A 26296-nucleotide genomic window follows, 5' to 3' on the forward strand; every position below is an offset into this window, starting at 1 on the left:
AAAGATGTAAAAGATCTGTATGCTGAAAACTATAGAAAGCTTATGAAGGTAATTGAAGAAGATATAAAGAAATGGAAAGACATTCCCTGCTCATGGATTGGAAGAGTAAATATTGTCAAAATGCCAATACTACCCAAAGCTATCTACACATTCAATGCAATCCCAATCAAAATTTCACCAGCATTCTTCTCGAAGCTAGAGCAAGCAATTCTAAAATTCATATGGAAACACAAAAGGCCCCGAATAGCCAAAGTAATTTTGAAGAAGAAGACCAAAGCAGGAGGCATCACAATCCCAGACTTTAGCCTCTACTACAATGCTGTAATCATCAAGACAGCATGGTATTGGCACAAAAACAGACACATAGATCAATGGAGTAGAATAGAAACCCCAGAACTAGACCCACAAACGTATGGCCAACTCATCTTTGACAAAGCAGGAAAGAACATCCAATGGAAAAAAGACTCTTTAACAAATGATGCTGGGAGAACTGGACAGCAACATGCAGAAGGTTGAAACTAGACCACTTTCTCACACCATTCACAAAAATAAACTCAAAATGGATAAAGGACCTGAATGTGAGACAGGAAACCATCAAAACCCTAGAGGAGAAAGCAGGAAAAGACCTCTCTGACCTCAGCCGTAGCAATCTCTTACTCGACACATCCCCAAAGGCAAGGGAATTAAAAGCAAAAATGAACTACTGGGACCTTATGAAGATAAAAAGCTTCTGCACAGCAAAGGAAACAACCAACAAAACTAAAAGGCAACCAACGGAATGGGAAAAGATATTTGCAAATGACATATCGGACAAAGGGCTAGTATCCAAAATCTATAAAGAGCTCACCAAACTCCACACCCGAAAAACAAATAACCCAGTGAAGAAATGGGCAGAAAACATGAATAGACACTTCTCTAAAGAAGACATCCGGATGGCCAACAGGCACATGAAAAGATGCTCAACGTCGCTCCTCATCAGGGAAATACAAATCAAAACCACATTCAGATATCACCTCACGCCAGTCAGAGTGGCCAAAATGAACAAATCAGGAGACTATAGATGCTGGAGAGGATGTGGAAAAACGGGAACCCTCTTGCACTGTTGGTGGGAATGCAAACTGGTGCAGCCACTCTGGAAAACAGTGTGGAGGTTCCTCAAAAAATTAAAAATAGACCTGCCCTATGATCCAGCAGTAGCACTGCTAGGAATTTACCCAAGGGATACAGGAGTGCTGATGCATAGGGGCACTCGTACCCCAGTGTTTATAGCAGCACTTTCAACAATAGCCAAATTATGGAAAGAGCCTAAATGTCCATCAACTGATGAATGGATTAAAAAATTGTGGTTTATATACACAATGGAGTACTACGTGGCAATGAGAAAGAATGAAATCTGGCCCTTTGTAGCAACGTGGATGGAACTGGAGAGTGTGATGCTAAGTGAAATAAGCCATACAGAGAAAGACAGATACCATATGGTTTCACTCTTATGTGGATCCTGAGAAACTTAACAGAAACCCATGGGGGAGGGGAAGAAAAAAAAAAAAAGAGGTTAGAGTGGGAGAGAGCCAAAGCGTAAGAGACTCTTAAAAACTGAGAACAAACTGAGGGTTGAGGGGGGGGTGGGAGGGAGGGGAGGGTGGGTGATGGGTATCGAGGAGGGCACCTTTTGGGATGAGCACTGGGTGTTGTATGAAAACCAATTTAACAATAAATTTCATATATTGGAAAAAAAAGAAAAGAAAAAAAAGAAAAAAAAAGAAAAAGAGAATTCTGAACCCCCCCTCTCCCCCGCCGTGGTGGAGGAGGGGGTGTGGAAACATGCAATCGTCCAGGGGAGGGATGCCGAGAGTCAACCAGACCTCCGATGGGCGGGACAGAGGTTGACGACAGGAAACCCTAGAATCGGGGCCGGCTCCTGGGCTCCCGGCTCGTGCATCTGGGCTGCTGCGGCCGCCGCTTCCTGCAGTAGGGAAACCGGGGGCAGGGGCAGGGTGCAAGACGGGAAGCCGAGAATTCCACCTTGGACCTGCCAACACCAGGGTCGCAGGGGACACATCGAGGAGGCAAGAGACTTGAAGAGCAGGGTGGGTAGTAGAGAGGTCTGGGCGAGGATGGCATTAAAAGGCAGGAGACTGGTCGGGATCACGCGGAGAGGAGAAAAGGGAGCCTGGATCGAGCCTTGGGACACCCAGGCTCTCGAGGGCTGGAAGAGGAGCCCAGAGGAGGGCAAGAGTCTGGACAAGAAGCAGAGCGGAGCCCATGCTCTCCGCGGCCTCGGCGACGTGCTCCCCAAAGCCGGTGGGCCTGGTGGTCGGTGGCCACAAGCCCCGCTGTGGATCCACAGACCCCTCCGCCCTTACCTTGGTGATCTCCACGCAATTTCGGACGCAACGGACGCACATTTTGTCGATCTCACTCGCGTTGGGGTTGAGGATGATCTCGGGCGCCGTCAGGATGGTGTCCGTTTGGAACAGAGGGACGTTTCCCAGGATTAAAGAATTAAAAGACTGCAAATTCCTAAGAGGGGTTAAAAAAAAAAAAAAAAAAAAAAAAAAAACAGACAGACCCAGGACTCACTGAAGTGGAGTATATCCAACACTTGACGGAAACTGCTGGTGTCGTAAAAGTCACACGTGAAAACCCTCTGTGTGGAGTAAGACGTTCTGGCGTCATAGCGGGCAATGCGCACTGAGTTGTATTCTGTGCCCCCGTTTTGGCCTATACTTATATGTAGTTCATTTCTACTTTTGGGAAGTGAATATCTATTAGTCGAAAGACACCTGAGTAACAGTGATGACTTCCAAAAGCTGTTCCACATGGTTCGGGAAAGATGGTCATAAAACTGGCTTTGTCTTCTCCCAGAAAGGGCCCCCCTCTTGTGGCTCACTCCTGGTCCTCGGGATTCAGCTAAAACGCGGCCTCAGGGTGGCTTTCTTGAGCACCCCCTTACAACGGCCACTCTGTTTCCTGTCCCAAAACACTGCGCTGCTTTCTTTCTTTCACAGAAATCATCTTGGTTATGTCTGGGTTCCTGGTGTGTTGTGTCTCTCCTATGAGGATGGAAAAGATCCAGAAGGAGAGGGGCCCTGTCTGGCCTGGTGCCTGACACACGCAGGATCTAAGAAACCCGTGAGTGAATGAATGAGTGAATGAGTGGATGGATGGATGGACGGATCGACAGACGGATCAAGGGAAAGCATAGCATATTAAAAAAGGAAACACTATAGGAGGTGCCCCGTGTAAGAAGCTGCTGTAGGAATCTAAGAAACAATAATGAAAAACAAACAAACAAAAAAAAAGAAGATAAATGAAGCGTGTAGAAAACAGATTTTTGTAAAGGATCAACTTAGTGAAATTTGTCAAACTGGGTCCAGGAAGCAAGACGACCAAAGGTATTTATTTTATTTATTAACGTCTTGTTCCCAAGTGGACTTTAGCAGCTCACAAGAATGCTTTGACTGCAGTAAGAGACCCTACACTCAAAGTGGGATAAAATAAAGGAAAGAGACACGTATCACAGATGTTTAGCGAAGTGATGCTGGACCGGGTTCGCATCCTAGCCGTTCTTCTTACAAGGTGTGTGTGTGTGACCGAGGCTAAGAAAGTCGCTTAATCTTCCAACACACTGTGTCCGGAAAACGAGGGTGAGATTGTAAAAGGAGTAGAACACGAGCCTTCAGAGTAAGCTCTCATACGTGTTAGATTCAAATACATACATATACGCAGAGAGTATGTATAGAGTCTAGAGTCACAAGAACGTAACTGACAATGCAATCGTAAATACTTCTACATTTGCTTCATTTAGGCTACAAATTTGGTTCTAAGTTTCCTAGCAGTCAAGGAGAAAAGGGAAATCTTTCAAGTCAACAATCCATAGTATCCACACCGTTTAAAAACAAAACAACAAAAAACAAAAGACAAAAAGAAAAATAATACTTTCTCAGGAGGCTAAGCTCAAAAGGGACACTAGAGAAATTTCTTCTGGGGTCCTTCACATAGAAGACATTGAATGTCCTAGGGCGGCTTCCCAGAATGATCCCACGAGGGATAATTTCCTTTTCCGAACGTTGAGGGGCCTGACAAGAATGTGAGCCAGATTAGAAAGCCATCCTTCCCTCCTGTGAGCGCTCTTTGACCAGAGAGCAGACTTACTGTCCAAATCATTTCTATTCTGCACTCTATGACCCTTCCTTTAACTACTTCTATGCGTAAACTCCTTTAATCTATGCACACTGCCTTCACGACAGGAAACGAGGTGGACTTACTTCAGGATGAGCTTTGTCAAGACGTCATAAATTTTATGTTCCCAGTATTCGTAATAGAAGGCCAGTTTGGGAGCCTTGCCTGTGTTGGTGTGGATGACCAGACCCTCGACTTTGGTCAGCAGAGGCCCAATGGCAAGATACCACCTGACCATGTGGTCCACGTCTTTGGCCCTTTCTCGCTCAATGTGCTCAAAGAATTCCTTCACGCCTGAAGAGGAAGACACCGGTTACAGTCCTTCATGAACACGGGGAGGGATGTTACTCGCAGAGCCATCCAAACGCTAACTGCAGATCTTAAAAATACAAAAGCAGCCGCCAATCTAGACCGCAGGCAGAAAATACGTCAACACCAAAAGTTCACGACACGCCCTAAGTAAAAGAATAAATGACAACACAGGGATGTGCATTGCGTGTGCCAAAGCACACCACGTGCAAAAGGCGGCTTTTATTTTCTCTGGGCGATTTTGCTTTTCTTGAATTGCTTTTAGACTCATCTAAGACCGCTTAAAAGATGTTGCTTGAACAAGTAAACGTGAGCCCATAAAAACACAATCTGTGTTACTGTTATAAAGTTATTGCCAAAAGTACTACTGGTCCGCACAGAGTCAGAGATCCGTGAAACTAAGCAAGACATAAAACAGGGCAAAAAGCAAGAATTACCCATGATCCTTTCCAGTAAATGACTAAGACCTTTAGGAATGGTTTTATTCCTAAACAAACGTGGGGGAGGGGTGGGGGGGTGCACGCCTGTGCACACGCAGCCATGACCAATGGGTTCTTTCATTTAATTTCTTCTGTAATCAGAGAAATAAGAAATCATATCTACCTGGGAGTTCTTCCTCACTTTTAGCTGCTGGATATTTAAAGAGATTTACAGACTCTATTAACGTCAGCCTGGAAGAAATGTCGTCTGAATTCTTATGAATCTGGTGGACAAGGGACTCGAATTTCCCAATGGCCTGTTTGCACCGAGTTATGTAGTCAGCAATACCTTTGGAAGGAGAAAAGAGAGAGAGGAAAAAAAAAAAAAAGATACTTGGCTTTCAGCTCTTTCTGTCCATACCCTGCCGACCAACATCCAGAATGTTAATATTGGCATCCCTTCCCAGGAGAGACCATGTCCATTCCATACCCTTGGGTATTCATGGTAGCAAACATCCACGTAGCACCCTTGGGGACTAGGACAAGGAGCCCTGTTCTCAGAGTCAACTGAACGATACATTTCTCCTGCTCAGATTTTAGCAAATCATCATCTAAAGCACTGTGAGGAGAAACAGAAGGTCCAGCTCTGTTGTCTTCTCACTGGCATGGCAACCTGAACCTACACTCTACCCTGACCCGCGTACATCGCCTTTGGCCTGCTGCTTAGACAAGTAACCAGCAGGGGCGCATGGGGGGCTCGGTCGGCTAAGCTTCCGACTTCGGCTCAGGTCGTGATCTCATGGTTTGTGAGTTCGAGTCCTGCGTCAGGCTCTGTGCTGACAGCTCAGAGCCTAGAGCCCGGAACCTGCTTCAGATTCTGTGTCTCCCTCTCTCTCTGCCCCTCCCCTGCTTGTGCTCGTGCTCTCTCTCAAAAAATCAATAAACGTTAAAAAAAATTTTTTTAAAGAAAGAAAAATAACCAGCAATAATACGAATAGTATACCTGGATTAAACACATGTGATCGGTCACATAGCAGTCTAGGCATATTATTCTGTCATCAATTTTTTACAACAGTCCTGTGAATTGGGTATTAATATTATGCTGAATTTACAGATGAGGATATTGAGCCTCCACAAGGTTGAGTCACGTGGGCGGAGCTGGACTTTTAACCCAGGGGTTTAGCTCCGGAGCCCAAGTCCAAACATACATGTTTTCCACCCAAAGGGGATAGGAAGAAGAGAAGGAAATGACAAAGAAAAGAAGGGAGAAGATTTGAAAATAAGGGAAAGAGGAAGCAGGGGGAAAAAGAAGAGCAAAAATGCCTTTTTAAAAAAAGTAAAGGGAACTTCTACTTCCAGGAAGAGGGGGGAGATGTGCTTTTCCTTATTCCTCCTGCTAATCACAGTTAAGAACCCTGCACATTATCTATCAAACAAACATAAGACTCTAAAAAGTGGAGAGAAGCCAACTGGCTAGGGACCTTGGGTCCCCACTCGGCGACCCAAGGGTTCACAGTGATGAATTTCCTGGGTTCTTTTTCCTTCTGTATCTCAGATGCGGAGCTGAAGAAGCTGGCAACCATAAATGCCAAAGTCCAAAAAGAAGCCTGCCCTCTTTAGCCAAAGGACCAGGAAAGGGGCATCCTGGCAAGACAGAAAATTTTACACAGTCACTGCTCTGCTCCAAACTCCATAGACAAAACCATGACCTCACTCAAACTCATTCCGGTAAGAGCCAGCTGAAGAGCCTAGATTTCCACCTTCATAAAACTGTGATGAGGCACCCCAATGTCTCTGCCCCTCATGCCTGTCATGATAGCATCAGCGAAGGCCATGGAGGCAGACGGAATTACATTAAAAAATTAATTGTATTTCTATAGACTAGTGGCAAACATGTGGACACCAAAATTAAAAACACAGTATCATTTACAACCATTCAACAAAAAATTAAATACTTCAGCATAAATCTAACAAAACACGTACAAAACTTGTATGTTGAAAATGACACAGTGCTGGGGCGCCTGGGTGGCGCAGTCGGTTAAGCGTCCGACTTCAGCCAGGTCACGATCTCGCGGTCCGTGAGTTCGAGCCCCGCGTCAGGCTCTGGGCTGATGGCTCGGAGCCTGGAGCCTGTTTCCGATTCTGTGTCTCCCTCTCTCTCTGCCCCTCCCCCGTTCATGCTCTGTCTCTCTCTGTCCCAAAAATAAATTAAAAAAAAAAAAAAAAGAAAATGACACAGTGCTAATGAAAGAAATCAGGGGCATCTGGGTGGCTCAGTCAGTTGAGCATCCAACCTCAGTTCAGGTCATGATCTTATGGTTCCTGGGTTCGAGCCCCACATTGGGCTCTGTGCTGACATCTTGGACCCTGGAGCCTGGAGCCTGCTTCAGATTCTGTGTCTCCTTTTCTCTCTGCCCCTCCACTGCTTGCATATTCTCTCTCTCTCAAAAGTAAATAAACATTAAAAACATGTTTTAAAATTAAAAAAAAGAAATCAAAGATCTAAATAAATGGAAAGATATACCATGTTCATGGATCACAAAACTCAACCCAGTACAGATATCAATTTTCCCCAAACTGATATACCGAGTTAACACAATTCCCATCAAAATCCCAGCAAGCATTTTTTGGTAGATACAGACAAGATTATTCTAAAATTTATATGGAAAAACAAAGAAACTGGAACAGCCAAAACAATTTGCTTAAGAGAAAAAATGGGTAGAATCAGGCTACCTACCCAATTTCGAGACTTAGCATATAGCTACAGACACATAGATCAACAGAACACAAAACCCAGAAACAGACCCATACAAATATGACCAACTGGTGTTTTACAAAGGTGCAAATGCAACTTAATGGGAAAAAGTCACCCTTTTCAACAAATGATGCTGAAGCAATTGGATAGCCATAGTCAAGGAGAAGGAGGAGAAATTAGCCTCACCTTAAGCCTCACACTTTGTACAGAAAAAAAAAAAATCAAGATTGATCACAGACTTACCTAGAAAATATAAAATTATAACATACTTGGGGAAAAAAAGGAGAAAATCTTTGGGATGTCAGTCTAGGCAAAAAGAGTCCTTAGACTTGACACCCAAAGCATGATCCATAAAAGGAAAACTTGATAAATTGGGGTTCTCAAAATTTTAAACTTTTGCTCTGCAAAAGATGCTGTTAGGAGAATGAAAACACAAGCTACAGACTGGGAGAAAATATCTGCAAACCACGTATCCCACAAAAGGCTAGTATCTAAACCATATAAAGAACTCTCAAAGTAAAAAACCAAACAATATGATTAGAAGATGGGCAAAAACACAGACATCTCACCAAAAAAGACATACAGATGGCAAAGAAGCACACGAAACGATTCTCAGCATCATCCCCCAATACAGAAATGCAAAGCAAAGCCACGAGATCATCACAGAGCTACATGATGGCTACAATTTTTTACAAATAGTGATAATACCAAAATACTGGCCAACATCCAGAAAAAGTGGAACATACATTGCAGGTGGAAATATACGATGGCACAGCCAGCTCCACGGCAATTAATTGAAAAAAAAAAAAAAAAAAAGACTAAATGTGCGAGTAGTAGGGGACCCAGAAACTGCACTCCTGAGCACTTATCCCAGTGAACTGAAACTCACGTTCACATAAAACCCCACACACAAATGGCTTTATGGCACAAACGTCTACTCATCATAGCCAAACCCGGAAGCAACCCAGATATCCTTCAACAGGTGAATGGCTAACCGAACTGTGGCACATTGAAACCATGAGATTTCAGTCACCAGAGGAACACACTACCGATATGTGCAACGTCTTGGACGACCCTCCAGAGAATCAGGCTAAGGTGGAAAAGTCAACCCAAAAGGGCATATATGATTTCCTTTATAGAGCACTCTAGAAATGACGAAATTATAGAAATGGAGAATGGATTCGCGATTGCACGGGTTGAGGCTGGGAATGGGAGTGAGGTGGGTAGGACTTTAAAAGGGCTGGGGCGCCTGGGTGGCGCAGTCGGTTAAGCGTCCGACTTCAGCCAGGTCACGATCTCGCGGTCCGTGAGTTCGAGCCCCGCGTCAGGCTCTGGGCTGATGGCTCGGAGCCTGGAGCCTGTTTCTGATTCTGTGTCTCCCTCTCTCTCTGCCCCTCCCCCGTTCATGCTCTGTCTCTCTCTGTCCCAAAAATAAATAAAAAACGTTGAAAAAAAAAATTTAAAAAAAATAAAAAATAAAAAAAATAAAAGGGCAACATGTGGGGTCCCTGGGTGGCTCAGTCAGTTGAGCGTCCGACTTCGGCTTGGGTCATGATCTCGCGCTCCGTGAGTTCGAGCCCCGCGTCAGGCTCTGTGCTGACAGCTTGGTGCCTGGAGCCTGCTTCCGATTCTGTGTCTCCCTCTCTCTCTCTGCCCCTCCCCCACTTATGCTCTGTCTCTCTCTCTCTCTCTCTGTCAAAATAAATAAACATTAAAAAAAATTTTTTTTTAAAGGGCAACATGTGGAGCACCTGGGTGGCTCAGTTGGTTGAGCGTCCGACTTTGGCTCAGGTCATGATCTCACAGTTTGTGAATTCCAGCCCCACGTCGGCCTCTGTGCCGACAGCTCAGAGCCCGGAACCTGCTTCAGATTCTGTGTCTCCCTCCCTCTCTGCCTGCCTCTTTCTCTCTCTCAAAAATAAATAAACATTAAAAATTTTTTAAAAATAGGGGCGCCTGGGTGGCTCAGTCAGTTAAGCGGCTGACTTTGGCTCAGTTCATGATCTCACAGTTCACGGGTTCGAGCCCCGTGTCAGGCTCTGTGCTGACAGCTCAGAGCCTGGAGTCTGCTTCGGATTCTGTGTCTCCCTCTCTCTCTGCACCCCCGCCCCCTGCTCACACTCTGTCTCTCTCCCTCTCTCAACAATAAATAAACATTAAAAATTTTTTTAATTTTTTAAAAATAAATATAAATAAAAGGGCAACATGAGTTATCCCTGTGGCATGGAAATGCTCTGTGCCTCAACTGTCCATGCATCTGAGTTGTGCGTTGTACTACAGTTTTGCAAGAAGTTACTGCCAGGGCACTGGGTAAAGGGTAAACAGGACCTCTCTGTATTAATTCTTACAACTGGGTGTGAATCTATAAATTATCTCAAAATTAAAATTGTTAATATTAGAAAACAATAGAAAAATATTAGGAAAAACAGTAAAGGCTGCTTTATTTTTGGAGGAGAAAGCACTGGGTCAGCAGAGTGTCCAAATCTTGTCTTCAGTCCCAACAAAAGCCTTGAGATGAATTCAAAGTTCCACCAAATATAAATGATTAATATTCAAAACCTGGGTGTTGACCGTATCTATAGACACGCAAAGATTATAATTCAACTAAAATAATCTACAAGCATATATCTTTTGCATTCCAAAGTCTACAAGGCAATGAATAGGAGGATGAATTATGTTACCTAGTGAGTTCCAGTTTAACCTCTTATATCCAGACCTAAAGACTCTTATCAATTCCTGGGAATGATCGTCGAGAAGCAGAGCCTCTGCCTCATTTAACTTTCCTACGAGCATGTGATAATGATCCAGCATACGCTGTATTCCGTCTGTGTACCTGTGCGTTACAGGAAAGTCATTGACATGAGGACGCACAACAGAGCTCGTAAACAGCTTACCCTTTATCTACGTTACAAAAGACCTTTAACCAGCCTAAAACTTTGATCGAAAGGTTTGCAGAAATTTAAAACAATGCCAACCTTCCCACTAACTTCCTTTTCTGGAAAATATCGGTATACTTCTCATTAGGAAGTGTTTGTTTTAACACATAACAGGTTTGTTATTGTTACTTTCAGGTGAATGGAGAGATACACAGTTCGCACATTGCTTCGTTTTAATTTCCAGCATGGTAAATACCGGTAGCTATAAAATGCAGACAAATGAAAGCAGGAGGGGGTGGGGTTGTCAATAATTTTTAACGGAATGGAATAGGAAGGGGTCCTGAGATCAAAAAGTTCCCTGTTGATTTAAGAGACAAATGTTTTTACCTAAGAAATTTGTCCTCCTGGAGAGCAACATTTCTTGCTAACTCGGGGACGGGGAATCCTAACTGTTCCAAGTACTTTGTTTCGTTAATAATCTCCCTGAGAGCAGGTGAAAAATTTATTACAAACACGGCCCCCTTCTCGGAGTTCGCAGCCTCATCAGCAGCGGCAGAAGTCTGTGGAAGAGACATTTCACAAGCATGGCAAGGGCGGTCCAAGAAGCGGTCCAGACGACCCAAGTTCAACATAAATTTGCAGACGATCAGCGTAGGGCCCTTGATGCCCTGATAGACCGGGAGGCTGGCTGGAGCTAGCTAGAACACGTATTTTGTTCAGTGAACAGGGTTTAAAGAATTCGACTTAGCCACCCACGTCCAAAAAGTGCTCAATCGCACGCAAATCCGGAATTCTGGCTTCCCTGGAAAAACCAGGAACGCTGACAAGCAGAGACCGGGATTGAGCAGGAGCTGCCCCTTTTGATGGGACCCAAGCCGTCTCCGGTCTGGCCCTCTGCACTCATTTCGGAACCTACTTCAGGGTTTCAGAGGCCACACACCTAGAGATGCTGTGCGCGGGTGTCTCCTCCCTCACGGCTAGTATTTCTTTACGGAGCATCTGCTGGGCAGCAGGCTCCGGCTAAAGCACTGTACATAAGGGTGAATCGTGCAAAATGGTGTTTTTTCCATAGCTCAACTGTCAGCCATTTCACACCCGATTCAGCTAATACTTTGCGTGTTGATATCATCTGATCCAACTCGTTTTACAAATGGGGAAACCGAGGCTCGGTGTGAAGCCACTCGCCCACAGAGTCAGCAGGGCTGCCGGATTCAGGCGCATTTCCTAACCGTGACCTTATGCTGCCTCCGCCTCCTCCCTCTCTGCCCCTGTCCTCTCCTCCCCGGACAACCTTGGCCCTTCTCTGTCTTCCACTTGGAAATACCTATCAACGGCAAACCGTGCCGACAAACCAGACCTCCAGAAAATCGCAGACGCCATCACCTAACCTGACCGCCACAATCTGGACAAGGGTCTGGAAGTACACACCTTAGTAAGCAGACTCTTCTTCATAAGATTCGGCAGGGCCTGTTCCGTTACCTCTTTCCACAGCTCATACTTTCTGTCTTCGTAGTCTTTCATTGTCCAGCCCACCTCCAAGTACTTCTGTCTCACCTGTCAAAGAACTCAGCAATCGTCAGTTTGTCCTCAGAAATCTAACACCTTTTCCTCTCTTTCTCTCACTCTATTAAAAAAAAAAATGTTAGTGCATTTTGCAAAAATAGGTATACAGATTTCCAAGAATTTTGCAGGGTATGTATGAGAAGGTACGGCTTGAAATCCAGGCCGACGAGCAGAGATCAGCAGACCTCAGCCCAAGAGCTAAGAACGGCTTTTACCTTTTGAAATTTATTTTTAACGTTTATTTATTTTTGAGAGAGAGAGCGTGTGCAAGAAAGGAAGGGGGAGAGAGAGAGAGGGAGACACAGAATCCGAAGCAGGCTCCAGGCTCTGAGTTGTCAGCGCAGAGCCCGATGTGGGACTCGAACTCACGAACCGCGAAATCGTGACCTGAGCCGTAGGACGCTTAACCGACTAGAGCCACCCAGGCGCCCCTACTCTCTGGACCTTTCAAGAAAAGATTTGTCAACCCCTTCTATATAACATTCAAAACCCCATGGGTGGGGGAGGAACAGTATTATCAGAAAGATGGTCACCCTCCAGAGAAGCTGAAAATCAAGTTCAGGGAGAAGCCCGATCATATGTATGAGCCCGAAATCAGGGACCACAGGAAAGGCCTTCGAAGTCGCAGGCCAGGATCTGCTCCTCACACCGGCGGCTCTAGGTCGCCCGTGAGATACGCCCGGCGACAGCTCCGGGGAAGCAACATACCTCTCTTCCTCGGTCACTCTCCAATATCTCCTCCACTTCCTGAAATCGGAGGATGGTGTGCTTGATCCGAAAGAACAGGGACCGTTCCCAGTAGATGGCACCTGCTACCGGAGGGTGGTTCTTACACAGTGGCGGGTTGTCCAGGTTCTGAACAAAGAGTTTATTAACTATGTCGATCTGAAAAGCAATCAAAAGTGGTCTGTGATATGCATCAGCATGTTCGCCAAGAAAGATTTAACTTGAGATGTAGGTCTTTACATTTTTAATGGTTATGTATTTGGGGGGGCGGGCAGGGCAGAGAGAGAGAGGGGAGAGAGAATCCCAAGCAGCTGTCAGCACGGAGCCCGATGCGGGGCTCGAACTCACGAACTGTGCGATCATGACCTGAGCCGAAACCGAGAGTCGGATGCCCAACTGACTGAGCCACCCAGGCGCCTCAAAGCTTACCATGTTTAAGTGCATTTCAGTGGCATTAAGCACATTCACACCGTCACACAACCACCACCTGCATCCACCTCCCACACTTTCATGGTCTCAAACTGACACACTGACCCGTGAAACACTAACTCCCCCTCCTCCTCCCCTGGCCGCTGGTGCTCTCCACTCTACTTCCTGCCTCCGGGAATCTGACTCCTCTAAACACCTCATGTAAGTGGAATCATACAGTAATTGGGGTTTTTTTTGACTGGCTTCTCTCACTTAACATAATGTCTTCAGATTCACCCATGTTGGAGCATGTGTCACAATGTCCTTTCTTGGGGCGCCCGGGGGGCTCTGTCGGTTGGGTGTCGGACTTCGGCTCACGTCATGATCTCACGGTTCGTGGGTTCGGGCCCCACGTCGGGCTCTGTGCTGACAGCTCGGAGCCTGGAACCTGCTTCGGATTCTGCGTCTCCGTCTCTTTCTGCCCCTCCCCTGCTCATGCTCATGCTCTGTCTCTCTCAAAAATAAACATTAAGGGGCGCCTGGGTGGCTCAGTCGGTTAAGCGTCCGACTTCAGCTCAGGTCATGACTTCACAGTTAGTGGGTTCGAGCCCCACGTCGGCCTCTGTGCTGACAGCTCGGAGCCTGGAGCCTGCTTCAGATTCTGCGTCTCCCCGTCTCTCTGCCCCTCCCATGCTCATGCTCTGTCTCTCGATATTAAGTAAACATTAAAAAAAAATAACAAAAAATAAACATTAAAAAAAATTTTTAATACATAAATAAAAATTTAAAAGAGAAAAAGAATATCCTTGCTTTCTAAGGCTGGGAATATTCCATTGTATGGACAGACCACATTTTATGTATCCATTCATCTATCACAGTTCATGAGTTCAGGCCCCGCGTCGGGGTGTGCCCTGACAACACGGGGCCTGGTTGGATTCTCTCTCTCCTTCTCCCTCTTCCCTCCCCCGCTTGCTCTCTCTCTCTCTCCCTCAAAATAAACAAACATTTTAAAAAAGCCTTCTTTGCAATTTTTTAGGGTATACACCCAGAAGTGGATTTGGTGGACCACATGGTCTGGACCTGTATTTTATTATTTTATTTTTTAAGTTAATTTTTGAGAGAAAGAGAGAGACAGAGAGGAGAGAAACAGGGCACGAACCGGGGAGGGGCAGAGAGAGAGAGAAGGAGAGAGAGACACACACACAGAATCCGAAGGAGGCTCCCGGCTCTGAGCTGTCAGCACAGAGCCTGATGCTGGGCTTGAACTCACGACCTTCGAGATCATGAGCTGAGCCGAAGTCAGACACTTAAACGACTGAGCCCCCCAGGCGCCCCTGGACCTGCATATTAAAAGAAGCATCTCCACACTCTCACGTGGGTAATTAGATGTGGGAGACAGAATAACATTCCCGCCCCCACCCCCCAGGCATCCCCTGGTCCCGATGCCCAGAATCTGTAAATTTACTACATTACATGACAAAGGGGAATTGAGGTTGACACTCAGCTGACCTCATAATAGGACGATGACCCCGGATTATCTGAGTGGGCCCAAGGTAATCACAAGGGCCCTTACAAAAGGAAGGAGGAGGCGGAAGAGAGGGTCAGAGTCTTTCCCCAGACGGAAGTGGGACTAGCCATCGCTGGCTTTGGAGATGGAAGGGGGCCACGAATCTCTAAAAGCTGGGGGGAAAAAAAACAAGGAGATCCAATCTCCCTAGAGACTCCAGAAAGGCTACGGCCCTGTTGACTCCTTGTTTTCAACCCAGTGCAACCACTGTAGACTTCTGACCTTCAAAGCTTCACGTAAAATAACAAACCTTTACTACAAAGTAAAGGTTTTTACTACAAAGTTCGTAGCCTCTTGGTACCGCATCAAGAGGAAACCACATATTTGGAGACCAGTTTGTCCCTTTGTATTTTGCTAACTGACGTTGACCAAATTATTTCACATATTCTCATTTCATCCTCTGAATAAGATGATACGTTGGGTTTTTTTGTTTTTGTTTTTTTGTCTGTTTCTCCCACTGGGTACTTGAAGGAAAAATCTGCGTTTCATTTACCTACCTCTGTGCCTAACACCATACCTGGAAATATGTGAGCACCGGATACATTGTTCTGAATTAATATGCAAATACATACATGATCTCGGCACACGGTTAGCTAGGACTTCTGCTGTTACTAATGTGATTGTTACAACTACAAACTCGTACAGAGCCCATCACAATGTAAGGTGTATGATATTGTACTTGATAAATCCTTACTGAATTTCCTCACTAAACAAACAAACCCACTTTGTTTTGGTTATCTGTGGCATGTGACATGCTCACTGGGGAAAATTCCACAGCCTCTCTGAATTTGAATAGGAGAGACAGATAATGGCCCCATTCAGTTCTCCACATTTTGCCCAGTGTCCTTCCACTGCTCTGGCACCTGTCGATCTTTCAATTACCTCTTTACAATACTGTGCCAGGATATCATTAAATTTCATCATCATTTGCCGATTAATAGCGTCCCGTGAACGAATATGCTTAAATTTTAGAAGCATGTCAAACGCTGCTTCAGCTGATCGAAGTGTCTTAAAAGATTCATCAATAAAATTTTTTGCTTCTTTTTCAATAACCTGCCAAAAAAAAAAAAAAAAAAAAAAAAAAAAGCACAAGTCAGAAACACAGCCCTCACGTCCCCGTAATTATCCTGCAAAAACAAAGCGGCAAGAAATAAGCAAAAAACAAATTTGTGACTTGCGATAGATTTCCCTTGTGCTTTAGTGGAAGCTGGTGCCCAGTTAAAAACAGCAGATAGGCTACATTGGTTTTCTGTTCCCCTCCCCTTGTTCCACTCAGAATGGTAGGAAGGAAATTTTTTTTTTAAGTGTTAACTCCTACAAACAAAGAAAGCAGGAGAGGACACAACAGGAGAGAAGATAGTTCAGGAGTCTTAGGCAGATGGAAAGTAACTCTACAGAAGGCAGAGGATTACAACGAAATGCTGGCAATAGGGGAACAGGCAGGTACCTGTTTACTCCCCACGAGACCTCCATGAACATTTGGAGACACGAGGCACCAGGAAGGCGAGGGGCAAACACAGGATCCCTCCTCCGCCCTGCACAGCCAGGCCACCATGTACCCTCTATACCCTCATCCCGCCCCAGTCTATGAAGAGTGGAAGGTTAGTTCTAGAAAAATTGAATCAGAAGGACAGCAGAGTTGTGATAATGCTAGAAGCTAGAAATCAATGAACAATACCCTCAATATCTGAAGAAAAGTTATTTCTTTTTTGTTTGTTTAAGTCTTAATTTGAAAGACTGAGAGAGCACAAGCAGGGGAGGGGCAGAGAGACAGGAAGAATCCCAAGCAGGATCCATGCTATCAGCACAGAGCCCGATGCAGGGCTTGAACTCTGGTCATGTGAGATCATGACCAGAGCCGAAATCGAGGGTCAGGCACCCAACCGACTTAGCCATCCAGACGCCCCCCCGCCCAAAGAAAAGTTACTTCAATCTTAAATTCTGTACCTAACTTTATTCCAGAATTCACACAAGACATAAAAGAGAGATGTCCCATGAAACCTTTCTTAGGAAGATACTAAAAAATGTGCTTCAGCAAAACAAAGGCCTAAACAAGAAAAGAGGAAGATGTGAAATCTAGAAAACAGGATCCAATACAGAGGAGAAAAGATGAGAGGTCCTAGGGTGACTATTTTGCAATAAAGCTAAAGAGCAAACAATATAGACTGGGACAGAAGGACAGAGAGCTCTGGGACAAAGGCCTCCAGGAAACTAATAGCACTCATATTTTTAAGCAGACAGAACCCATTATTGATAAATATGTGGCAGAGATGTTAGAGCAGTTGGGGGAAAAAATAACAGGTATGTAAATAACCAGGCAAATAAAAATAAAAGCAATGATTAACTTCAGGAAAAATGAAGGGTTGAACAAGAAAGGCAGTGTGCTTATGATGTGCTTCTTGGCTCAGCAGTGAACACTGTTTACACAGACATAAGGAGTAAACACTAATCATTAAGTTAGCCAAAAGTTATGATAAATCTATGTTAGATGACAGGGGGGCAAGTGGGTATGGGGAAGGAGTAGGACAGTAAAGTCCACATCTACCCTGAAAAGTTAACAGTTGTCTGAAACTGATTATATTAGATACATCAGGAGATAACCACATTGGCAAGTTCTTTAGAAAATATGAAGGTGAACAACAAAAGAAACATCTAGAATTGTGAAAAATGACATCAAGAATGGGAACGGAGAAGGTTAAGCATGGGGCTGTTTTTTCTTATTATTTGCCTTTTAGTATTACTTGACAAAGTGACTTCAATGAAAAATTCAATTTAAAAATTAGTAACACTTAGGGGCGCGTGGGTGGCTCAGTCGGTTACCCTCTGACTTCAGCTCAGGTCACGATCTCACAGTTTGTGGGTTTGAGCCCCACGTCAGACTCTGAGCTGACAGCTTCAGATTCTGTGTCTCCCTCTCTCTGCCCCTCCCACACTTGTGCACTCTGTCCCTCCCTCTAACTAAACATTTTTAAAAATAAAAATTAATAGGGGCGTCTGGGTGGCTCAGTCAGTTGAGTGACTGACTTCAGCTCAGGTCATGATCTCGTGGTCCATGACTTCAAGCCTTGCATCAGGCCCTGTGCTGACAGCTCAGAGCCTGGAGCCTGCTTGGGATTCTGTGTGTCCCTCTCTCTCTGTTCCTCCCCCATTCATGCTCTGTTTCTCTCTCTCTCTCTCTCTCTCTCTCTAAAAATAAGTAAATATTAAATTAAAAAATAAATGAAAATAACACTTAAAACAAAACAGAAGCTGAGAATACACCGGATGTAATTAAAATGGAAATGTTTAGATAACCCAAGAACAGTCTGGGGTTGCCCATAGAAAAAGATGCTCTGGTTATAAAAACAATTACTCAAGACCTAAAGTGGGGACGCTGCTGATGTGCCTCCCACATGAAGCTGAAAGAGTAACCACGATGGACCATCCCCCATCGTATCACGCTGTGTGGCGTGAAACCATATTCTCAGCTACAGCCTCTCTTTGACAGGTTCTGCCTCCCCCGTACCCCAGGCCACAACCTCCTAATATCATCTCCCCACCTCCTCTCATTCCCCGGCCTAAATCAGCCTATGCTGTGACCAGAAGAACCTTCGTCAACCATAATTCTGATTACCTCACTCTGTAACCTCAGTGGCTCCCTACTGCCTACTAAACCAAGTCCCATTCTTCAGCCTCCTATGTCCTCCCCAATTATACAGCAAACCCACCTTTGTGGAGATGCTACTGTGTCTAGCTTGACTTAACCTTATTCTGCCTAGAGATAGGAGTGGGGACAAAAAAGATTAAGGAATGTTCATTTTTATCTTACATTCCTCAGTATCATTTGTTTTTATTTATTTATTTATTTAAATTCAAGTTAGTTGACATATACGTGTAGCATTGGTTTCAGAAGTAGAACCCAGTGATTCATCCCTCATATATGACGCCCCGTGCTCATCCCAACAAGTGCCCTCCTTAATGCCCACCATCCGTTTAGCCCATCCCCCCACCTTCCTCCCCTGCAGCAATCCTCGGTCCGGTCTGTATTTAGGACTCTCTTATGGTATTGCTTCTGTTTTTTACAAGTAAGGGTATTACTTTTTGTGATAAAAAAAAAAAAATCCTAAGCATAACGAAACAAATTTAACATGGGGGAACCATGGTACCCACTCCCAAGATCAAATCTATAGATGAGTTACTTGCCAGAACTTCAATCTTGAATTCATCCATCACATACTTCCAGTACTGGGAAGACTTGATGCTGAAGGGGTCAAAGGTCAGGTTTTCCATGGGGGTGACCAGGCTGTCCACCCTGCACAGGACATCGTCAATGCGCTTGGGATCCCCCGTCACTGCCTTTAGTTCTGGACCAAATATATTGTAAAATTCCTCCATAACCTGTCCAAACAAACAAAACACAGGGAGGCTGCCTTTCGGTTTTCCATGAGTGTGTTTAACGTTTATTTACTCTTGAGCAAGAGACAGGGTCGAGCAGGGGAGGGGCAGAGAGGGAGGGAGACACAGAATCCGAAGCAGGCTCCAGGCTCTGAGCTGTCGGCACAGAGCCCGATGCGGGGCTCGAACCCACAAACCATAAGATCGTGACCTGAGTCAAAGTCGGATGCTTAACTGACTGAGCCACCGAGGCGCCCCTCTCATGAACGTTTTAACTGCAAATAGATTGCATGTCTAGATTTGTCTGAGGGCAAGAATCATGTCACACAGGCAACTTCCTCCCAGTCTAAGACCTCTGGTACTATGCCCACTGCACATGGGACAAGATCCACACATCCTGACACAGTTTGCAAAGTCTGCATGTTCAGGCCCCCACCTACCCAACCCCTTCCCCCACCGCTCCCCACACCCCACCTCCTTGCAGCCTCGCTGGCCTGCTTTTACTTCCACATTCCTTTCTGTCACAGGGCCTTTGTACGTGCAGTTCAAACTGCCTAGCTAGCTACTTCTCATCAATGAATACCACTTGGTCACGTCCAAGCCCTCAGAACAGATCAGGCTTCAAGTACACACCCCAAAAGCCCCAACAGTAGAGCACTCACTTCAGCCACACCTATGCATTTATATGATTATTACGTCTGCCACCTTTCCTCTCCCAGACTGGAAACTCCATAAAGCCACAGACTATGTAGGTATTTGCCAGGGCCAGCTTCATAGGTGAGTGACCCAGGCAGGTGCACAGGGGCTCAGGCTTAGTAGGACCCCGTGCTGGGTAGAAGGATCTGCTACAAACGTCTTGAAATTATTTTTTTTTTAACATTTATTTATTGTGGAGAGACAAAGAGAGAGAGCGTGAGCAGGGGAGGGGCAGAGAGAGAGGGAGACCCAGAATCCGAAGCAGGCTCCGGGCTCCGAGCTGTCGGCACAGAGCCCGCCACGGGGCTGGAACTCCCAAACTGTGAGATCACGGCCTGAGCGGAAGTCGGATGTTCAACCAACTGAGCCACCCAGGCGCCCCAGTAATTTTATCTTTGAGCGTGTGTTTTGTAAATGAAATCTGATAGAGCGGCCGTGCACACATGTGAGCAGATACGTGGGATCTACTTGTCTGCTTCCACTTTGTCACATACAGCCCCACGAGCACAGAATTCTACTGGGCCCACGTACGGCAGTTCAGGGGGCTGGGGGGACATTCGCAGCCAGCACAGGGAAATGTGTCACATCAAAGACAAGTACACGAGGACACAGGCTGCGATGAGAGACCACCTTCTCCCTTCAAGCCGGAGTTTGCTTCCAGAACAGTGAGCTAGGAAACACACCTGATCAGGAAACCTACCGTATCGGTTCTGTAACTTCCTGTTATTTCCCTGTGTTGGCCAACTACTCCCCCTGAGCGATGACATAGGACAAAGAGCAGGCAACCCACCCAGCCCTTCCTTACCCGTTGGTAAGCTGGAGGTAGAGAATCCTGGCAGAATGTGCTCGCACCAAGAAGTGAGAGAGAGAAGGAGTTACGATGGCAGAGGGGTAGGGGGACCCTGGACCTGCCTGGTCCCTGGAGCCCAGCTCGGTCAACATCATATCATTCTGAGCACCTAGGAAATCAGCCTGAGGATTAAGAGAACAATCTGCACAATTAGAGGGAGAGACCGTGGCAGGTACCAGGAGGCACAGAGACGTGAACTGGGGGAGAGAAGAGCCGCTGTGCCTTGGACGGGAGGGAGCCCTTTTTCCGGAGAGAAGACAGAGAGAGTGGGGGAGAGAGGGGGTTCGGGTCATGCAAGAAAAACACCCCCCAAAACCACCAACCGGGGAATCGAGAGAAACGGACTATCACAAGTTTTTGCAAACAGAGGAGCTCACATTCTGAGGGTCTGGAAGTTTGCACCATTCCCGGAAGTCGATCCGGGCCGGGGGTGGAGGGGGGGACGAGAAGACCGGCGACATGTCAGGTGGGGATCCCCGGGGGTGCAGTGGGAGAGAACCTTCCCCTTCTCAGAGTACATCTGGAAGAGGGCAGATGGCCTCTCCCAGAACAAAAGACTTGGGGGCACACCTGAGCAGCCGATCCACAGCAGGGGACAGAGGCGCGCGCTAAGGGCACACAACGTGGCCGCAGCTTGTCACTGTGCGTCACCATAAACTCCAGGCGCCTACGGGGCCACACAACTGCTTTTCTGGGACCGAACAGAGCCAGGCACAGCACCGCAAGGGGCTCCTCCAGAGGGAGGAGCAGGTTCTTTAAGATTTGAAATTTTTCTTTTTTATTTTAAACATTTATTTTGAAAGAGGGAGAGAGAGCGAGAGAGCGAGCGAATCCCAAGCAGGATCTATGCTGTCAGTGCAGAGCCCAACGTGAGGCTCAGTCGCACGAAGTGTGAGATCGTGTCCCAATCGGAAACCAAGAGTCAGACGCTCAACCCGCTGAGCCACCCAGGCGCCCCAAGATTGGGAGTTTCGAATCCCAGCCCCACCAGCCTGGGCACAGTCGGCCTGTTGGCAGGGATCTGTCGGAAGCCTGGGACACAGGAGGGGAGACCGTTGGCTCGCCTGGGAGGCCTGAGCTCCCCTCCCTGGGGACAGGAGAGAGGGGTGACGCCACCTTCCCCGACCACCAGCACCCGAGACTTCAGCAAGCAACACAGCGCCCCCAGTGGAGGCTCGAGCCGCTTACATCAGACTGCGCCCCCTGCGCCATGCAGAGCCCTCTGACTGGGCGCCAGCCGGTGCAGGGGGCCTCTCCCCCAGAGGAGGAGCACAGGCCCCCCCACACGCACCCCACCCACTGATCATAGAGGGCTCCAAAGCGTCAGCTTCAGTTCTGAAGGTGGAAATAGGACCAGACTTTTTTGTTGTTTTCTTTTGGAATCAGACTTAGAGTTTTTTTGTTCGTTTGTATTTTCATTTCCTTCTCTCACTTTTTGTGGGGCTTTTTGGGGTTTAATTTCTTTTTTGAAGTTTATTTATTATTTGAGAGAGAGAGTGCACATGTGAGTAGGGGAGGGGCAGAGAGAGAAGGAGAGAATCCCAAGCAGGCTCCACACTCACCACAGAGCCTGACGCAGGGCTCGATCCCACAACTCTGGGATCATGACCTGAGCCGACATCAAGAGTTGAACATTCAACCAACTGAGCCACCCGGGTGCCCCCCTTGTCTCATTTTTTGTATCAGTCTCGTTCCTTCTCTCTTTTTTTCTCTCTTGGAATCAGGCTTATAGTTGTTTGTCTGTTTGGGGCTTTGGTTCCTTTTCCTTTTCTCTTTTTTTGGATCGAGCTTCCTTTAACAAACAAATCAAAGCGCACGTAGTTAAAAGTCCAAACACTCCTCACTGCAAGCAAGGAGGAGCTCTGCAGAGGACTGACCTGGGGGAAAGAGCAACCAAAGCACAGCAGCACAGTGCCCCATCACCAGAAACCCTTCCCGAAGCACCAGGCCTGGACCCCCTGGTCCAGGTACGACCCCCTCAATACAGCAGTATTCTCAAGAGCAAGAAACATAACAAGCTCTCACAACACGCAAAAGACAAAAACCTAGACAAAATGACAAGGCAGAGAATTCCCCCCCAAAGGAAGATCAAGAAGAAACCACAGCCAGGGATTTGCTCACCACAGATATAAGCAATATATCTGAACAAGAATTTAGAACACCAGTCAGAAGAATACTAGCTGGCCTTGAGAAAAAGCACAGAAGACTCCAGAGAAACCCTTGCTACGGAGATCAAAGACCTAAAAACTAGTCAGACTGGAAAAAGAAAATGCTGTAACTGAGAAGCAAAACTGACTGGATAGAGTCACAACAGGATTGAAGAAGCAGAGGAGAGAATAAGTGACATAGAAGATCGAGGGTTTCAGAATGGGTTAAAAGACCCATCGATATGAGACCCAAAGACACCCAGACTGAAAGTGAGGGGGGTGGAGAACCATCTACGATCCTAATGACATCAAAAGAAAGTCGGAACAGCCATACTTATATCAGACAAACTAGATTTTAAACCAAAGACTGTAACAAGAGGTGAAGAAGGGCACTATATCATAATAAAGAGGTCTATCTACCAAGAAGACCTAACAATTGTAAATGAAAACAATGGCTTTAAATGACACACTGGACCAGATGGACTGAATGGATATATTCGAAACATTTCATCCTAAAGCAGAATACACATTCTTTTCGAGTGCACGTGGAACATTCTCCAGAACAGATTACATACTGGGTCACAAATCAGCCCTCGACAAATACAAAAAGATTGAGATCACACTGTAAGGGTTAAATCGTAGTGTAAGGCTAACGTGTAGCTTGAAAAATAACAGCTTTGTTCTGACACTGAAGGTCAAGAGATAACAGCCTTGCTTTGCTCTTGTAAATTATGCTTCATACTCTTACAAATCAGGCTTCACCAATGAAGGAAACAAAAGCTCAAAGAGAAGAGCATCAGAGGCAAGGTCAAGGAGATCCACTGGTTGCAACTTAGCAGCAAAAAGTCTAAAATAATCACTTCATCCAGCAACTGTTTCTAACTCATCTGGGAACTGTTTCTCTGTTCTGTTCCCAGGTGATGATAAAACGATGTGGTCGGCCATAAACACTCTGTACCCCGGCTGTTCGGGGCCACACTCTTATCAAGAGTGTTGGTCCGGATCGGTCGGCCTTGCCTCTCATTGTAATAAACTTTGTTGTGACTGTCACTGGTGCCCATAGCATTCTGTTTCAGGAGTTGTGTGGATGCAACAATACCATGCATATTTTCAGACCACAACACTATGAAACTTGAAGTCAACCACAAGAAAAAAAATTGGGAAGACCACAAATACATGAAGGTTAAAGAAAAGCCTACTAAAGAATGAATGTGTCAACCAGGAAATTAAAGAAGAAATTTAAAAATACATGTAAGCAAATGAAAAAATGAAAATGAAAACATTACAGTCCAAAACCTTTGGGATGCAACAAAGACAGTCATAAGAAGGAAGTATATAGCAATACAGGCCTTACTCAAGAAGCAAGAAAAGTCTCAAGTACACAACCCAATACCTAAAGGAGCTGGAAAAAGAAGAGCAAATAAAGTCTAAAACCAGCAGAAGAAAGGAAATAAAGATTAGAGCAAAAAAAAAAAAAAAACAAAAACAAAAAAAAAAAACACATAAATTAAAAAAAAAAAAAAAAGTAAAACAGACCAACAAAACTAGGAGCTGGTTCTTTGAAAGAATTAACAAAATTGATAAACTCCTAGCCAGACTTCTCAAAAAGAGAAAAGACCAAAAAATAAAATAAAATCGTAAATGAAAGAGGAGAGATCACAACTGACACCACAGAAATACAGACAATTATACGACAGATTATTATGAGTAATTACATGCCAACAAACTGGGAAATCTGGAAGAAAGGGATAAGTTCCTAAAAGCATACAAACTACCAAAATTGAAACAGGAAGAAATGGAAAATTTGAACAGACCCATAACCAGCAAAAAAATTGAATCAGGGGGCACCTGGGTGGCTCAGTAGTTAAGCATCTGACTTCGACTCAGGTCATGATCTCACAGTAGGTGAGTTCAAGCCCTATATCAGGTGAGCTCATGCCCTGTTTCAGGTGAGCTCGTGTCCTGCATCGGGTGAGCCCCAGCCCTGCTTTGGGTAAAAATCACAAGCCCCAGTTGAGCCCCACTTCTGTCTCTCCCTCCCTCCCTCTACCCCCCATGGGATCCTTCGTCTCTCAAAAGAAAAGAAAGAAAAAGAAATAGAGAAAGAAAGAGAAATTGAATCAGTAGTCAAAAATCTCCCAATAAACAAGAGTCCAGAGACAGATGGCTTCCAAGGGAAATTCTACCAAACATTTAAAGAAGAACTGGGTGGCTCAGTCAGTTAAGTGTCTGACTCTTGATTTCAGCTCAGGTCATGATCTCAAGGTTCATGAGTTCAAGCCCCACATGGGGCTCTGCATGCAGAGCCTGCTTGGGATTGTTTCTCTCCTTCTCTCTCTCCTCCTCCACCACTCACACTTGCACTCTCTCTCTCAAAATAAATAAATAAACTTTAAAAAATAAAGAAAGAAGAATGACTACCTATTCTTCTGAAACTGTTCCAAAAAACAGAAATTGAAGGAAAACTTTCAAACTCATTCTATGAGGCCAGCATTACCTTGATTCCAAAACCAGACAAAGATTCCACTGAAAAAAAGAACCACAGGCCAATATGCTTGATGAACATGGATGCAAAAATTCTCAATAAGATACTAGAAAATTGAATCCAACAGTACATTAAAAGAATTATTTTCCATGATCAAGTGGGATTTATTCCCGGGCTACAGAGTTGATTCAATATCCACAAATCAAACAATGCGATACACCACGTTAATAGAAGAAAGGATACGAACCATATGAAATTCTCAATAGAGGCAGAGAAAGCATTTGACAAAATACAGCATCAATTCTTGATAAAAACCCTCTAAAAAGTAGGGATAGAGGGAACATACCTCAACATCAGAAAGACCCACAGCTAATATCATCCTCAATGGGGAAAAACGGAGAGCTTTCTCCCTAAAGTCAGGAACATGACAGAAATGACCGCTCGCACCACTGTTGTTCAACATAGCACTGGAAGTCCTAGCCTCAGCAATCAGACAACAAAAAGAAATCAAAGGCATCCAAATCAACAAGAAAAAAAGTCAAACTTTCACTCTTCACAGAGGACATGATACTCCACATAGAAAACCCAAAAGACTCCACCAGAGAATTTTCTAGATTCATTGATACGAGAATTTAGCAAAGTCACAGGATACAAAATCAACATACGGAAGTTCGTTGCAGTTCTTCTTTTTTTTAATATTTATTTATTTTGGGGAGAGCACAAGCAGGGAAGGGGCAGGGAGAGGGGGACAGAGGATCTGAAGTGGGCTTTGCACAGACAGGTTGATGACAGCAAGGCCAATGTGGGGCTTGAATTCACGAACCACGAGATCGTGACCTGAGCCGAAGTCGGATGTTCAACCAACTGACTGAGTCACCCAGGTGCTCCTGTTACATTTCTATACACCAGTAATGAAGTAGCAGAAAAGAGAAATCAAAG

At 45.4% G+C, this 26296-nt stretch overlaps 1 protein-coding gene across 3 annotated transcripts in view; it reads right to left on the minus strand.

The window, feature by feature from the left end:
* Positions 1-26296, minus strand: part of DNAH10 (dynein axonemal heavy chain 10) — a 151910-nt gene that overhangs the window by 96975 nt on the left and 28639 nt on the right. For 2 of the 3 annotated variants that reach the window (XM_053901932.1, XM_053901931.1), the window contains 9 exons: positions 18988-19182; positions 15688-15858; positions 12813-12989; positions 11970-12095; positions 10929-11101; positions 10347-10498; positions 5095-5259; positions 4269-4476; positions 2364-2520 (listed from right to left, as the gene is read on the minus strand). In XM_053901932.1, the coding sequence (XP_053757907.1) occupies positions 2364-2520; positions 4269-4476; positions 5095-5259; positions 10347-10498; positions 10929-11101; positions 11970-12095; positions 12813-12989; positions 15688-15858; positions 18988-19182 (1524 nt within the window). Of the gene's footprint in view, positions 1-2363; positions 2521-4268; positions 4477-5094; positions 5260-10346; positions 10499-10928; positions 11102-11969; positions 12096-12812; positions 12990-15687; positions 15859-18987; positions 19183-26296 lie in introns of those variants that run through there. The other variant, XM_053901933.1, reaches the window with a different exon arrangement.

The sequence above is a fragment of the Panthera pardus genome, unplaced genomic scaffold (assembly GCF_024362965.1).
Source record: "Panthera pardus isolate Hobbes unplaced genomic scaffold, ASM2436296v1 HiC_scaffold_15, whole genome shotgun sequence".
NCBI classification, from domain to species: domain Eukaryota; kingdom Metazoa; phylum Chordata; class Mammalia; order Carnivora; family Felidae; genus Panthera; species Panthera pardus.